Source organism: Lissotriton helveticus, chromosome 11, assembly GCF_964261635.1.
Source record: "Lissotriton helveticus chromosome 11, aLisHel1.1, whole genome shotgun sequence".
In the NCBI taxonomy this organism is placed as follows: domain Eukaryota; kingdom Metazoa; phylum Chordata; class Amphibia; order Caudata; family Salamandridae; genus Lissotriton; species Lissotriton helveticus.
Window position 1 is genome coordinate 308,478,481 of NC_136072.1, and position 17,091 is coordinate 308,495,571.

Consider the following 17,091-nt stretch of genomic DNA (forward strand, 5'->3'; position numbering starts at 1 on the left):
GCAGCACTCACTCACACTCTGCAGCACTCACTCACACTCTGCAGCACTCACTCACACTCTGCAGCACTCACTCACACTCTGCAGCACTCACTCACACTCTGCAGCACTCACTCACACTCTGCAGCACTCACTCTCACTCTGCACTCATTCTGCACTCACTCTCACTCTGCACTCTCTCTCCACTCACTATGCACTCTCTCTCCACTCACTCTGCACTCACTCTCACTCTGCACTCACTCTCACTCTGCACTCACTCTCACTCTGCACTCACGCTCACTCTGCACTCACTCTGCACTCACTCTGCACTCACTCTGCACTCACTCTGCACTCACTCTGCACTCACTCTGCACTCACTCTGCACTCACTCTGCACTCTGCGGTAGAGCGATAGATAGATTCGATGTTTGTTGTTTTCTACTAAAACCCAAAACAAATACAGTATATACTATATATATATATATATATATATATATATATATATATATATATATATATATATATATATATATATGTATCTATATATGTATGTATATATGTATCTATATATGTATGTATATATATATATTCCGCTTGGGGTGTAGTTATAGATGTGTGTGAAAAGAAATAGATATGTAAATAGAAACAGACATACATAAAAAGACAAAAGTAAATAAAAACAAAGTAGGCTAGGTCGAAATTTATGACAATATGTTTTTGTCAAAATAATACACTATATAGAGAAAAGTCGTAATTGTGAAATATTGTTTGGGGAAAACAATGATATATAACATGGAGTCCATTCCCCCACTCCACGTCACTGAATCATTCTCACTCCTAGACGCCTGCCCGTTTCCCGCTACACGTCACCTGACTATGCTTTCCCTCTGTCACCTGCCTTTCCAGCATCCCCATCACCTGCCCTTTGCCAGCTCACGCAGTGCTTGTGAAAGAAACACCAATAGCTAAAATCAACCATTTTCTCTCTCAGTTGTTTCTGATCACGAGGTGCGATAAGGTGGCACGCGCGCCCTTCCTTCACTTTACGTGCCCAGCTGTGCTGCACGTCTCTTCTGGGGGGGTAGCGTTGCCAGTGGGCACATACATCAGTCCATATAGGCAGCAGTATCTCTTCACTGGAAATAAATTCACATTTTACAAATGTGTCTGGAGGTCACTTGTGCGCATTTTTGTTCCAGCACTCCTTGAATTCAGGCTGCACAGAACAGACGGGGCCATAGGGTGGAGTGAAGATAAACTCCCACCGCCAGCCACACATTCCGCCTGTCTTGTTTTCCCGTCATCCGGGGTTCCCAGTCCTCGCCAGGCACTGCTTCACACCAGCACCGGCCCCAGGCCTCGAAAACCTCAGCCGAACCCAGTATGCAAATATGAATTTCACTCCGAAACAGGCACGCGCATGTTTATGCATAATAACTCCTGTTTTAAGAGTTCTTGTTAGTGCCGATGACACAAACAAAGTACCACTTAAACATGAGACCTAAACTGCACGCTGGAGAAAACTTTATGAAAACATGGTTTGTTGTGGCCTACCCCGACACTCTACTCCCCCTCCTCGAACTCTCCCCCACACCACCCCTTTGATCGCAGCTCGATGCCCTCATTGTTAGCGCTCCCTCCTCTCCGTGTAACATCTGAAAACGGACATGGCTCGTGAGGTAATCCTGGACTGAGTCCACCCGCCACCGCTGCGCACAATGAACACGCTCGCATCCGCAGCCTCGAGCGCCTGCTAGGCTTCCATGCGCACAGAAATAAGCCTTGGAAGCAGCAAGGACGCGGGCCGGCTTCCTCTCAAGAGGGAATCATGGCTACTAGCTAACTCAGAGGCACAGCGACACAAGGCGCACACCCTGTCAATCAGATCACTACAGGACGGCCGGGGAAAGCTCTCTCACACACAGACACACGCGGAGGCACAAGGGTACAAGGCGCACTTAATTCCTGACAACCAGAACACTACGGCACGGCAGAGTCAAGCTCTCTCCGTAGCAGTGAGCAGCCGGTGGACCATGTTACGGGAGGAACGCTATCTAGTGGTTACCATCCGTAATAGCAGTCGAAGTGTTTCAATAGCCTCAAGGAAGAACGAGAGTGGTGCACGCGCGCCCAGCATCTGTCTTCAATTACCGCGGGCCCTGACAGCTGCGATAATTGAAGAAATATGCCCTTCTGCTGTGCGTGTCCGCACGGAATATGCAATAGGCGGAGCTACTCTACCGCCTATGGCCTATTGCGTGCGCTCTTCCGAAAACACACGCACGAGAAGGCCAATCGAAATGCAGCTGGCAAAAAAAAAGGACGAAAAATCACGAGCAGCCAGGAATTTCTTAGGTAGCTTTTCGGAGACGCTAACTACAGGACTCTTGGGCTCCGCCCACATGTGACGTAGGCCAGAGCCCTAAAAAACACCTCTATGTACGCATTGATGAAGGCTTTCAACCAGTCATCTTCCAAATGACAGCAGCTCGGGGAGAACATCAGAAATACTCGAGGACACAAACGCACACAGTATAACAGGGCGTGGGTCACGTGAGAGCACAGATCAAAAGGCAAGAGGAAAGCCTGGGAGAAAGAAATGGGGCTTCTCTCACCAGGTGAGAGGGGACTGCAAACCACAAATGCAAGCATGAGGACGGTGATAACTGATTTATTACAGGAGGGAAATGAAGTTGTCAAGGGAGGGTGAGAAGAGAGGGGGTAGTGAGAGCGAGAGCAGAGAGCAAGGGGGTGGAGGGGGCATGATTGACATGCTGTAAGGCTTAATGACACGAAAAATGCCAATACTGCTGATTGAATTTTGACGTATTATTTCATTCTATACATACGAACAAAACACTATGTAAGAGGTGTATTTCCTTAGAATCAATCTTTTTCAATTTTGCATTTTATTTGCACATTTCTGATTTCAAACATTTGAATATTTTCACAGAATATTTCAAAACACATCACAAAAACAAACACAAGTTAAATTCTATTTTCATACCTCATTCATGCTCATTCATACTGGGGGACCTATCTATACATACTCAATGCATTCATCCAACTAGCAATCTAAAATGACAGGGTGTTGTATTTTTACAATTTATATACAATTTTTTTAAACAAAACCATAGAATATCATTAAAGATATCAATCACTATCATCAAATTGTTGTTTCTGTTTTCTTATGGTTTCAGTGTGACGACATTACAAAGGAAGGTCTACGCGTTTCGAACTCTTTGAATCTAGAGTTCTCGTCAGGACCATAGACTGTGAATGGAAAAACAGGGGAACCTCTGTTAGAATGCGTCATTTTATGTCACAGAAGCTGATTTGAGCTCAACACCCGGTTCTTTGCCTCTTACCTCTCCGAGTGTCAAAAGGGGATGTCAAAAGGATGTGTCTCCTAGGTTTGCCAACGTCCGCGGAGCGGGACCACCTACATGATAAATGCACACGCTATTGAAAATGACTAACAACAAACATTCAATATCAGGCACGCTCTAGGGCATACTTACTTAGAGATAATGCCTTTTCATTTCTTTTCTGTGGACAACAAGGATAAACATGTAGGAGGAGATTGATCACTTTTGTTGCTCCCTGCATGATCTATTATGGCGAGTTGGAAATCTTACCGGGTTGATTTGACAGTGTTCTCTGAACGCTGTGCGTGATGAGTTCAGCAGATTCGTTTTCGTATTTCACAATGCACCTGGGGAGGATGAATGCACCTCAAATTATCCGTTACGAAATTATGGGGGCTTGTAGATGGATTAAAGGCCATTCAGACTATCTAATATGTCATACCTTTCAATTGTGGCGTGTTGTCGCTGGGTCCCGGCTCACGATCTGAGGCATACAGCTGAGAGACGCTATATTCAATGCGTTAGTGTGTCACATGACATCATGTCGGAACGCGGGCGCCATCTTGGCATGGTCCTTGTTGCTATCATTTCTTTGGGCGTGTATTACAATCACTTGATGGTGTGATGTTTTGAAAGTTGCATGTGTTCGATATTTCGAACGTTTGGTCATTAGAATGAATGCTATGGATTTATGGATATTTCTTCCGTCTTGTGGCAAATTATATTCAGGGGTCCTTCCGCGGCGGCCATCATTGATAGGGGACTCACCAATCGTTCGTGTACTGAATTGGGTGCCTGTCTCAATGTGGTTTAAAAAAATCTTTGCAGAGTTATAATTTAAACATCTCAGAAAGTTCATTTAATCCATTTGTTGCTGTGTTAAATCTTACAATCATCATTGCCTCTTGTTTTGAAAGTTTTTCATCAAGATCTCCTCCTCTTGGATCTTGTTCAATTTTTGTGATGACAGTCCAGCGTAGTTCATTATCACCATGGTTCTTTTGTTGCCAATGGTTGACCAATGGGGCATTTGGTACCTTTCGCTTTATCCTAGATTTATGTTGCTGGATTCTTAAACGGATCTCTTGGTTAGTTTTGCCAATATACAAAGAATTGCAAGGACACCTAATCCCATAGATAACATATGGTGTTTTGCAATTAGTAAACATGTCATGTCTCCAAGTTGTTTCTTTATGTTTGAAAATTGAACCCGCTTCAGTGGAATCGCAACAATTGCACCCTCCACATCTGTGGTGTCCCATAACTGGGGGTAATCCCATCATGCTTCTCAAATTGGATTGTGGTTTTGTTGGTAAGGCGGCTCTCACTAGTTTATTGGCCAAACTTGATTCTTTTCTGAAAGCGAATAGCGGTGGTTTCATCAATTCTTCGCTTAAATTTTTTACCAAGTGCCAGTTGCTGTTGACCACCTTTTTTAACATGTTAGAACTAGGGCAGTATGTGGTGACTAATACTGTTCGGTCCAATTTCTTTTTCACTTTTTTCTCCAAAAGATGTTCTCGTGGTGTCCACCACGCTCGTTTTTTTGAACGGCGTAAAAGTTTTTTGGGGTATCCACGGTCAATGAGATTGATGGTCAATTTTTCGGCATGTTTTTCGTATTCCTGTTTATCTTGGCAATTTCTCTGGATCCATAGGTATTGCCCATATGGCAAATTCTCCTTTAAACTCCGCGGGTGGTTGCTTGTAAAGTGTAAAGATCTATTCCGGTCCGTTTCTTTTTTGTATAAGGTTGTCATCAAACCTCCTTCGTCCGAAGGGTATATCTCTACATCGAGGAATGGTATTTTGTTTTTAGAATACATTAGACTGAATTTTATTTCTTGTGTTCTACTGTTAAGCCACTGATTGAAATGTTTCAGTTCTTCTTCAGTACCAGACCATACAAAGAAAACGTCGTCGATGTAACGACTCCAGTGACTAATTGAGTGTCCAAAGGGATTATCTTGGTAAATGAATTTCTCCTCATAGCTTGACATAAAGAGGACAGCTAATTCTCACAGTAGAACATAAGAAATAAAATTCAGTCTAATGTATTCTAAAAACAAAATACCATTCCTCGATGTAGAGATACACCCGCGGAGTTTAAAGGAGAATTTGCCATATATGGGCAATACCTAAGGATCCGGAGAAATTGCCAAGATAAACAGGAATACGAAAAACATGCCGAAAAATTGACCATTAATCTCATTGACCGTGGATACCCCAAAAAACTTTTACGGCGTTCAAAAAAACGAGCGTGGTGGACACCACGAGGAACATCTTTTGGAGAAAAAAGCGAAAAAGAAATTGGACCGAACAGTATTAGTCACCACATACTGCCCTAGTTCTAACATGTTAAAAAAGGTGGTCAACAGCAACTGGCACTTGTAAAAAATTTAAGCGAAGAATTGATGAAACCACCGCTATTCGCTTTCAGAAAAGAATCAAGTTTGGCCAATAAACTAGTGAGAGCCGCCTTACCAACAAAACCACAATCCAATTTGAGAAGCATGATGGGATTACCACAGATGTGGAGGGTGCAATTGTTGCGATTCCACTGAAGAGGGTTCAATTTTCAAACATAAAGAAACAACTTGGAGACATGACATGTTTACTAATTGCAAAACACGATATGTTATCTATGGGATTAGGTGTCCTTGCAATTCTTTGTATATTGGCAAAACTAACCAAGAGATCCGTTTAAGAATCCAGCAACATAAATCTAGGATAAAGCGAAAGGTACCAAATGCCCCATTGGTCAACCATTGGCAACAAAAGAACCATGGTGATAATGAACTGCGCTGGACTATCATCACAAAAATTGAACAAGATCCAAGAGGAGGGGATCTTGATGAAAAACTTTCAAAACAAGAGGCAATGATGATTGTAAGATTTAACACAGCAACAAATGGATTAAATGAACTTTCTGAGATGTTTAAATTATAACTCTGCAATGAGTTTTTTCAAATCACATTGAGACAGGCACCCAATTCAGTACACGAACGATTGGTGAGTCCCCTATCAAAGATAGCCGCCGCGGAAGGACCCCTGAATATAATTTGCCACAAGACGGAAGAAATATCCATAAATCCATAGCATTCATTCTAATGACCAAACGTTCGAAATATCGAACACATGCAACTTTCAAAACATCACACCATCAAGTGATTGTAATACACGCCCAAAGAAATGATAGCAACAAGGACCATGCCAAGATGGCGCCCGCGTTTCGACATGATGTCATGTGACACACTAACGCATTGAATATAGCGTGTCTCAGCTGTATGCCTCAGATCGTGAGCCGGGACCCAGCGACAACACGCCACAATTGAAAGGTATGACATATTAGATAGTCTGAATGGCCTTTAATCCATCTACAAGCCCCCATAATTTCGTAACGGATAATTTGAGGTGCATTCATCCTCCCCAGGTGCATTGTGAAATACGAAAACGAATCTGCTGAACTCATCACGCACAGCGTTCAGAGAACACTGTCAAATCAACCCGGTAAGATTTCCAACTCGCCATAATAAATCATGCAGGGAGCAACAAAAGTGATCAATCTCCTCATACATGTTTATCCTTGTTGTCCACAGAAAAGAAATGAAAAGGCATTATCTCTATGTAAGTATGCCCTAGAGCGTGCCTGATATTGAATGCTTGTTGTTAGTCATTTTCAATAGCGTGTGCATTTATCATGTAGGTGGTCCCGCTCCGCGGACGTTGGCAAACCTAGGAGACACATCCTTTTGACATCCCCTTTTGACACTCGGAGAGGTAAGAGGCAAAGAACCGGGTGTTGAGCTCAAATCAGCTTCTGTGACATAAAATGACGCATTCTAACAGAGGTTCCCCTGTTTTTCCATTCACAGTCTATGGTCCTGACGAGAACTCTAGATTCAAAGAGTTCGAAACGCGTAGACCTTCCTTTGTAACGTCGTCACACTGAAACCATAAGAAAACAGAAACAACAATTTGATGATAGTGATTGATATCTTTAATGATATTCTATGGTTTCGTTTCAAAAAATTGTATATAAATTGTAAAAATACAACACCCTGTCATTTTAGATTGCTAGTTGGATGAATGCATTGAGTATGTATAGATAAGTCCCCCAGTATGAATGAGGTATGAAAATAGAATTTAACTTGTGTTTGTTTTTGTGATGTGTTTTGAAATATTCTGTGAAAATATTCAAATGTTTGAAATCAGAAATGTGCAAATAAAATGCAAAATTGAAAAAGATTGATTCTAAGGAAATACACCTCTTACGTAGTGTTTTGTTCGTATGTATAGAATGAAATAATACGTCAAAATTCAATCCGCAGTATTGGCATTTTTCGTGTGATACAATTTAAGGCAGGGCTTGGCCTTACTGCTTGGGAGCCCATACCCAGTGGTGATCAGTATATGTAAGGCTTAATGAGCCATTACAGAAAGCCAAATGGGCTGTGCAAGTTCACACGCGCGTAACCGCACGCTTGAGGCCAGCAAAAGACTCTGGTAGCACTTTAAAAACCCAGTTACTAAATGTCTCGCAGAGCAGCCATGCACTGGATCAGACAAGACCTAAACATGAGGGTATGGACTGGGCCAGATCTGCCAAGTGGAGTAGGATATAGTCTCCTTATAGTGAAATCTCATCTTTCCAACGTGGGGTCCCCCTAATTCCTCTAACTTGAGCATGCACCCTCACCCAGTTGGCCAGGAGTTCCCCAGCCAGTGCTAACAGCAGGGGCGAGGGGGAGGCACCCCTGTCTGGTCCCCATGCCAAGGTCAAACTCCTGGGATATAGGTACCAACACTCCTCCAAGTCAAAAGCCTTGTCGGTTGCCATCAACACCGTCAGGAAACTGAACAGTCATCAGAGGTTATTTCTTGTGGATCTCTAGGGCATAAAGCCAGACTGGTCTAAGTGTATTAATTTATCTATTACCCGATCAGGCGGTTTATCTGCACCTTGGCCAAGCTTTTCACTTCCAGGTCTACAAAGGTGATAGGTCTATGGGAAGCACACTGTTTCGCTGGCTTACCCTCCTTGTGAATCAGCTTTTTTGTCGGTGTTCGGAGATCCCTCAGAAGGATCCCTTTTTCTTCGCCTCATAAAACATTTTGTTTTTAATTCTCTTTATTCAAAGTTTCAGTTGTACATAGTCCATGAAAGGGTTTCCACAACATTGGTAACAGGCCTACTTTTTTCATTGACAAAGAGTAATACGTAAATTGCATTTAGCTGCTCTTGTGACCTTGGTTCAATCGCTCTCTTAACACATTATCAATGCACTTCACTGCAACTAGTAGTGTCTGGTCAAAGCATATATTCCGTAATTACAAAGCAAACCAAAAGCTGCCATTATATCAAACTTGGAGGGGGTATGGGGAAAGAAGGGGAGGAGCAAGACTTATTAGTTTCAGCCCATCAAGGCTGTTGATATCTATCGCAACAGTGTGCTTGGGCGATGCCTGTCTAGTTACCCCTACTCTCCTGGGGCTAGGGGAAGCAAAGGTTCCTCGCTTTCTTCGTGCAATCAGATGTATGTTTGCAGCCGGCTCCATATGGCTTTAGGTTGGGACTGCACGGGCATTAGGTCTCAGTATGCAGCCAATTGCTTTTGGCAGAATGCTGCATCTCTTAGCCATTCCTCTCTGTGCGGTGTCCACGTCCTACCCCAAATCATTGCGATACGTCTTTTAGTGAGCAATAGATGCATTGGGGTCAACTTTCTACTGTCAGGTGGGAGATCTGTAACGTAGCCAAGCAGCGCCGTCCGGGGCGATCTCTCCATGGGCGAGCCCATCATTTCCTCAATAGTGTCAAATTGGTCGCCCAGTAATGTTGTATATGGGGGCATTCCCACGCAAGGTGAATGAAAGTCGCGTCCCGGGAGCTACATCTCTGGCAGAGCGCCTCAGCAATCAGTCCGATCATTTGAAGCCAGACTGGTGTCTTGTAAAGGCGTTGGAGGAACTTAAAGTGAATGAGGCGTAGTCTAGTTTGGGGAGGGTGCACGTGCCTGTGTGCAGCGGAAAGTCCATTGTTCCTGTGTAATTGAAATGCCCAACATGGCCTCCCACTCCTGATGTGCGTGCGGTGTGCAGACTGGAGCCGTGCGTTGCATATCAGAGTACACGCTTGTAATAAGCTTGGGAGGGAAGAGTTTTTAGGAAGTGCTTCAGCGTCTGGAATGTGGAGGGAGCGGCTGGAAACGAGGTGAGGTAAGCTTGTAGCGCGCTGCGCAGCTGGTAGTATGTCATTTGCACCAACATGGTTAGCTCTTCCCCTTCCTTTGAAATTGCCTTCTGGGAATACATCTCCGATCTTAGTAATCTTCATTGCGTGCAATCTAGTGCAGGGACCTGCATCTGACAGAAATTGCAATGCTGGGTGTCTGGGCAGGGGGACCATTGGAGCATACATTACATCCTGTTGTGCTCTCCGGCGCTTTTCATGCCATGCCCTAACTGTGCATCCCACCATATCGCTCTTGTTGCGGTGTCGGGGCGTGCCTGGTACAATGTCTTCGGGAGCGGGGCCACCTGATCGTATTCTGGTGTGGTGTGCACCATGAATTGTGTGGAATATATCCAGTGGTACGCAAATTGTGCTTGGACACACCAATAGTACAAGTCAAAATCTGGCACACCCAGGCCGCCCTGCTCAAATGGTAGGGTAAGGATCTCCGAGGCGATTCTGGACTGCTTGCCTGCCCATGCAAGGGAAATCATGTATGATCAAAATCGCTTTCTAAAGCTGTGGGTAAGGGGAAGTGGGATATTCGCAAAGAGGTAGAAAAGCTTAGGCAAGACCACCATCTTGGCAATGGCCAGCCGGCCGGTGAGTGACAAGGTCAATGTAATCCAGCACGCTATGCGCTGCTCTAACCAGTCCATCAGCCACACATAGTTGTAGCGCCACAGTTCTCCCGGGTCCCAACTGATCCAAATGTCGAGGTATCTCACAGGCTAGCATGCCCATTGGAGGGGAAAGTCCGAATTAACTTGAGGCAACCACTGTCAATGCAGGATCATTGACTTAGCCCAGTTGATTTGTAGCCCTTATAGCCCACCAAAGTTAAGACACTCCCTGACCAGGGGGTCGAGATTAACCGTCTGGTGTTTGACAGATAACGTGACATCGTCTGCGTATAGCTAGACCAAAATTACCCAAGGCGAGAACGACAGACCCCTCTGTGCTTGGTGCTGTCGCAACTGGGCTGCCAGTGGCTCCATGGCCACGGCTAACAATAGTGGCGACAGTGGACATCCCTGTTTGGTACCCCGGGAGACTGAGAACGGGGTTGTTGTTATGCCATTGACCCTGATCCGCACCATGGGGAGAGAGTATAGGAGCGTTATCAACCTAATAAACTTAGGGCTAAGTCCTATGCATCTGAGTAAAGCAAATAGACATGGCCATTCAAGCGAATCAAATGCCTTAGTGACATCGAAAAAGATTGCGGCAGCCTTAAGCTGCGGGTCCACCTCCTGCAGTGTGGCGAAGAGCATGCGGAGATTATGGGCCCTGGCTTTACCCGTTACAAAACTGCATTGGTCCTGGTGCAGTACCATGGGCAGCAGAGGGAGGAGACGTGCTGAAAGAAGCTTGGCAAGGATCTTGTTGTCCATGTCGATCATGGAGAGCGGCCGGTATGAGTCGCATTTAAGGGGGTCAAAGAACTCCTCCAGCTCAGGAGGTGACTTTTCTTTTTGGGCCCGATAAAGGGAAGCATAAAAAGAGATCATTTCTGCTTGAACAGCTGATTGGCCCACTGCCAGATCCCCATCTGCCGTGTTTAGATCAGGTATATACTCACTTGGCCAGGGCTTCCGAAGAAGCCCCGCCAGCGCCTTTCCTGCGTGCTGTCCCTCACCATAACACCGTGCTCTAGCTTCCTTGCCAAGAGTCTCTCCCTCAAGGCTGCCTCCCGAAACTCCTGCTCCAGGGCCTGTATTTCGCCTTCTAATCGTTTGAGAGGGGGAATCGACTGTGCCTTTGTTAAGGCAAAAATAATCAGATATGATCTGCCTAATGGTTTCACTTGATCGCATAGTGCCCCTGGCGGCAGTCTCCATGAAAACGCTCTTGTCGGGTACTCTAGGAGTTCCAGCATGATAATCACCGGGTAGTGATGTGAGAGGGGTTTGGCAGGTCTTACACCTCCGCCGTCCACATAGCCACATCCCGGGAGACCAGCCAGTAGTCTATCCTCGACCAGGAGGGCCCAGTGGACGTCATGCATGTTCCGCACCTCTCTTCGGGATGCCTATGGCGCCATATATGTATTTGATCGCCCTCAGAGATGGTGGCTTGCAGTTGTGTTGCCGCTCGGGGGTGAGGGCGATGGGAGTCGCCTGATCTATCAGTTTGGGCATCCAGAACTACATTGTAGTCTACTCCCCAGATTATTCCGCCAGGGCCAATTGAGTGCACCACTCTCCGGTAGCTCAAACCATGGAACTTAGTGGTATTGGCCAGAGGGGAATACAGACTAGGGTTACAACCAGATATTTCCTGTGTATTGTAATTTCCCTTATATGTTAGATCAGGACTGTGTAGATTATGATAAAAGAAAAACTAATGGTAACAGAGTCATATTTCTGACAAATGGGGAATGCAATGAAGACTTTTTCTAAGCATCCTAACATATCCCACTCTCCTTTGGTGTGCTCACTCTGGGGAAATACATGATTCCTATTCAACTAATGTACAACTTTATTCACCAGGGACTCTTTTTGATCAGGGTTTAAGAGGAGAGGGGCATTGACCAAAACGGCCACATATGGACAACATGCTGGTGGCAAATCAATTGTTATGGGGTCACAGTAAGTCGCTTGGTTGTTGGGGTCAGCAAGACTCAATCCAGGATTCTGCAGCTGACTGCTAGGGCCAGGGAGAGGATTTACATGGTGGTGGTTAGTAGCTGTAACTGTTGGCTGCATAGAAAAAGGTTCAGATGTAGGAGCGGCCTCCGATACAAGCACAATTGCGGATCCCCCAGTAACACGTCCGGGGGCACCACCATGTCAATAAGGCGCCCTGGTAGATTGTTGAACATTAGAATTAGTGGTAGGATGATTCTGGCCTACATTAAAAGGGGCCAGCTCCGTTGTAATAACACTGGCCATGTTCGTAGTTGCCACGCTGCTGCAGAAAGAAGATATTTAATAAATGTTCTCTTCTAATCGCTTCAGTTTCTGCCTAATGGTAGAACCATATCTTTAATGGTATCAACAAAATTACATAAGGCAGTAGCCCAGGGTGATACACCCAAAGGAACAGATTAATCATCGACCCTATGACATATTCTTGTGATAGATGCAGTTGAACTTGGGCTAGCGGCTGCCACCCTTCTGGACTTTTGCTTACTTTTGGCTGCTGGTGAACGTACCAGGGGAGTGGGCGGGCCAAAGAAGGGGGCGGGGTACCTCAATTTCCAAGGGCAGCTCCTGAGAGGTGTGATCATCCACGACCATATGATTGCAATGGTTCGCACCTATTACTGACTCCCCAACCAAAATAGAGTCATATGCAAGGATAAGCAGCATTCTGTCAAGCCAGTTTCTTTAGAAATTACACTCACTGCTCAAGCTAAAAAAGGAGCTAATGGTAGTGCGTTTGGTATCAACGAACGTCATCTGCCCCCTAGCTTATGTTTACCCATATTGGCAAAAGATCCGCGGATACCCCTTAAATTTGAAAATTAAGTCCCACATAAAAGAGCTTCAACTAGAAATAGAGTCCACTTACTTCCTAGGGGAGGTCCGGCTGCATACAACGGGATAGGTTGATGGTTGAAAGCACTGTGTCAAAGAATTAAGACAATAGAATTGGCACAAAACCTTAGAGCCAAGAGAATGGGCCCAGCTCAGCCTTGATCGGTCGTGGATGGGGCCGCTCCTAGCAGGGTCATCGCCCGGGCGTGTCCCGCGCTGCGGGTGTGCTTCTGCGCTTGTAGCACGCTCTGTCATGGCTCTGCTGGGTGCACGGTGGACTAGAGGACTGAGTCTCACCCCAGCTGTAGCAGGAATAAGCACTTCAGGCGGTTGTGAGACACAGAGATGGCAGGATTGAGGAAGTAGATCTTTTCATAAACTGGTAGTTACTATTTGCCTTTAACTGTAATTCTATTACAGATTTTTTCCAATTATTGCGTCTTTTCATTATCAGTTATTTACTCCCTGGAATGTATTTATTTACTCATTTATAAGGTGCAACGAATAATCCCCGAGGGGATCTCTCGGCGCCTGAGAGGCAAACACCCTAATGCAGTAGGAACCAATTAAAATAGCCAGGTCTTAAGCAATTTTTTGAATTGAGGGAAATTGAAAGAGGCGCGAATCTCATCAGAGAGGTTGTTCCAATGAGTTGACGCTAAATGAGAAAACGCACGGCCCCCCCATTTTGGCCTCCCGATTCTCCGCCTGCAGAGCAAATTACGGCTACTGGATATCAGCAGTCGTGTGGGTTGATAACGTTCAATCTTCTTCATAAGGTAGGCCAGCCCCATCCCTTGGAGGGATTTGAAAACCAGGCATAACAATTTAAAGATGGATCATTTTCTGATGGGAAGCCAATGCAGTTGGTGCAACAGAGGTAAGGAGGGGGTCTGTGCTGGTTTGTTGAGGGCAAGGCGGGCAGCCATATTTTGAACCACTTGGAATTTGGATACCAGGTCCTTCCTTGCTCCAATTGTCACTGTGTCCTGTTCCTTTTCCCTGGCTGAGTGGCCTTTCAAGCTACATATTTTTAATGCATTTCGTAATCGTTTCGTATATGCCCTTATGTGAGGAGCAGCCCCTGTTATAAGAGTGATTTGCTGGCCCGAATCTTGTAATGAGAGGGCCATCGCCTTATAAAAGTGCTACCCCTGTTTCTTTTTATCTTTGTATATTTAAAAACGCTCTCCCTATTTTTACTTATCATGTATATCTGTGCAAAGTCGCCCAGATCACAGGGGCATGTTTTATGCTGTTTTACGCTGATTCAATATGTTGATGTTTATCACATGGTTGTAAGTTTCCCCCCTTTTACGATTTTAACAAATCAAATAAAAGTATTTATGACACTGGCATTTAGTAATCATTTCTCCCAATTTCGTACTACACTAAAACCTCTAGGTGCTTCACACTGTCTTGTCCTGATGATTTCCTTATAACTGAGACATAAGGTTGGAAATTCGACACTACAGCAAGCACACTGTTGTTTACTCAGAAATAAGAGAAACTGTTTGGCATACCTGTATCTGCGTACCAAGCCATTGATTGTTTATGAAGTTGTTAACTTTTGTCTATATACACACGCATTCATCTTCACTGTTTACATTGAGTGATCACCGGGGCACTGACCACCTTATGTGCTGTTTTTCTGATTCACATGTGCATTAAAATGCCATTACATTGGCAAGTTGATCTTTGTTCTGTTAATTGCTTTGGTAGTTTGGGTACTATGACCCTGTAACTACAAAATGAACCCGTCGTGATGACCTAGGTTCTTTAGGTTTTAAGGGTTGTCCTTGCCTCCCATTACTACTGAATGGAAACAAGGCTACACTGGAGGATGTCACACTTGTAATTTCGGGCTCTAATGTACATCAATTTTATTTTTCAGCGCCTGCTCGATGCCAGAAGAATGATGGACAAGCTGCGAGCCTGTATTGTAGCCAATTATTATGCATCTGCTGGTCTACCCAAAGCTCAAGAGGTAAAATTAATACATTTTCATATCGAATTGGAAAACACAAAATCCTTGTAAGCTTTCCACCAATGCTTGAGCATTTTGGGAATTAAGTTCTTTCCACATACTGACAATATTTAGACACCCCCTATAATAGCAATAGAATCAAATTAATAAAAGTTCTTGTGTGACAGCAAAACCTGTCATAGGTGAACATGTGCATTTCGTCAACATTTTGGTTGGAACCATGAAGGTAGAGAGCATCGGCCCTCTATTGGAATTATGCTGCCAAAGCTGGGTATAACTTAGAACATATAATGTTTTTAAATGTTGGCATGTATGTTGGCAGTTAAAATACTTTATGCATCAAGTGAATTGGGCAACGTCTTCAAGGGTTCGGAACCTCTTGTCACCATCACTCTATATCACACAGAAAAGTTTAAAGCAAATATTATGATTGTGAGAATAGAAGACATTGACATTTTGAATAGTTGGAGTTATGCATGTATGCTGCGATCCATCAAATACAGTCAAAAATGGAGGGTCCATACATTTACAATTGTTATAAGTCGATCATATTGCTACATACGCCTAGAAATGGAACTTAAATTAAGGGAGAGCCAACTCCCCTTTAACTAATGGGAACTTGATGTATCTTAATATACATTGAAGTTTGAGATAGCTGATTCAATGCACCTAAAATTGTAAGAATCTATTTGAGGACCAATTGAAACACATATAAAAGTTTATTTAGAATGATCTTCATGATCATGTTGCCTCTTCCACCTCTTAATCACAGATATACATTTCTATAGCAAAGGTTCTCAAAATATGCATGAATATGAATAAAGTGCATTTTATGAGGTCAGCCCATGTATATCATGACCTAGATACTTATGGTCTGACTTAGACTTCGGTGGATGGGTATCCTGCAGAAACGTGACTGATATTCTGCCCGCTTTATCACAAGTGCCATTGGATATAATATACTTGTAATAAGACGAAACCCTGTATACGTCACATTTATGACAGAGTAATCCATCTGCCAAACTCTAAATCAGGCTCTTCATCTCTGTCACAAGATGCTTCCCCCATATTGAGTATTTTACAAGATCCTCCCCGAAATTCTCCCACAAGTATTTATGTCAGCTGAAAAGCATTGTGAGGGGGTTGTAATGTAAATATAAATATTATCCATATAAGTCATGATATTAGTGTGAACATTAAGTACAGTGAAGGGTGATCCACAGGTGAAGTTGAATGTGAGCAATATGAAGTTTTAAGCTCAGTGTGAATAACAGATGAAGTGGGCACTCCTCTTGTGTTGTGGCGATGGGTAGCTATTCTTGCCATCACACACCTTTTAACTTTGGGGCTAGATTACAGCTGACCAAATCTGACTAATAAATTGAGATCTTATCCTGAAGTGGGGACAAAGCTTCCACAAATACAGAAAATAAATAATTTTGAATGCCTTTTTCTGGTCAAGGAGGAGCATGGCCATAGGATAGAGGTAGCATTGCAGAATAAATATTATTAGTCTGTGGTTAATGTGACCCATTGTCCTCCGCCCTGGCACATAACCATGCTGGCATTTGGAAGCGAGACTTCTGAGTTAGTAGTGCTACTTAGTGAGTTAGCTTCTTAGCAAATAGCTTGGTGTCCTTACTTAAGAGTGACATCAAATGTTAAGACATTCACTCAAGAGGATTTCCACTTTTTGTGCAGTACCATATTAATTCTGTTATGTGAGCCTGGTGCACCCACCGTCTTTGTGAAAGTTCCAAAAACACAATTGGTGCTAAATATTCTATACAAACTTCATTCAATTGAAATAACCATCATACTCTGCAGATTTTTCACTGATCAAACTCTTAACTCTATAAACTGTTTTTGCATAGCAAAAATAGCATGGGCTAAACATTTCAAACTCTTATTTCCTGCGAATGATCCCAAAAGGTCGTTCACTAGAACGTAGTACTAAAATTAATGGTTACAGTTTATGACAGTCATAGTTAGTAATTTGTTTAATATGATACATTTTCTTTTAGTATCGATTACTCATATTTTT

General features: G+C 43.8%; 1 protein-coding gene across 2 annotated transcripts in view; it reads left to right on the forward strand.

The window, feature by feature from the left end:
• The window catches only part of YEATS2 (YEATS domain containing 2), a 1,326,518-nt gene that overhangs the window by 122,644 nt on the left and 1,186,783 nt on the right, over nt 1–17,091 (forward strand). For both annotated transcript variants that reach the window (XM_078665556.1, XM_078665557.1), the window contains exon 4: nt 14,955–15,047. In XM_078665556.1, coding sequence (XP_078521682.1) covers nt 14,955–15,047 — 93 coding nt within the window. The remainder of the gene's footprint in view (nt 1–14,954; nt 15,048–17,091) is intronic.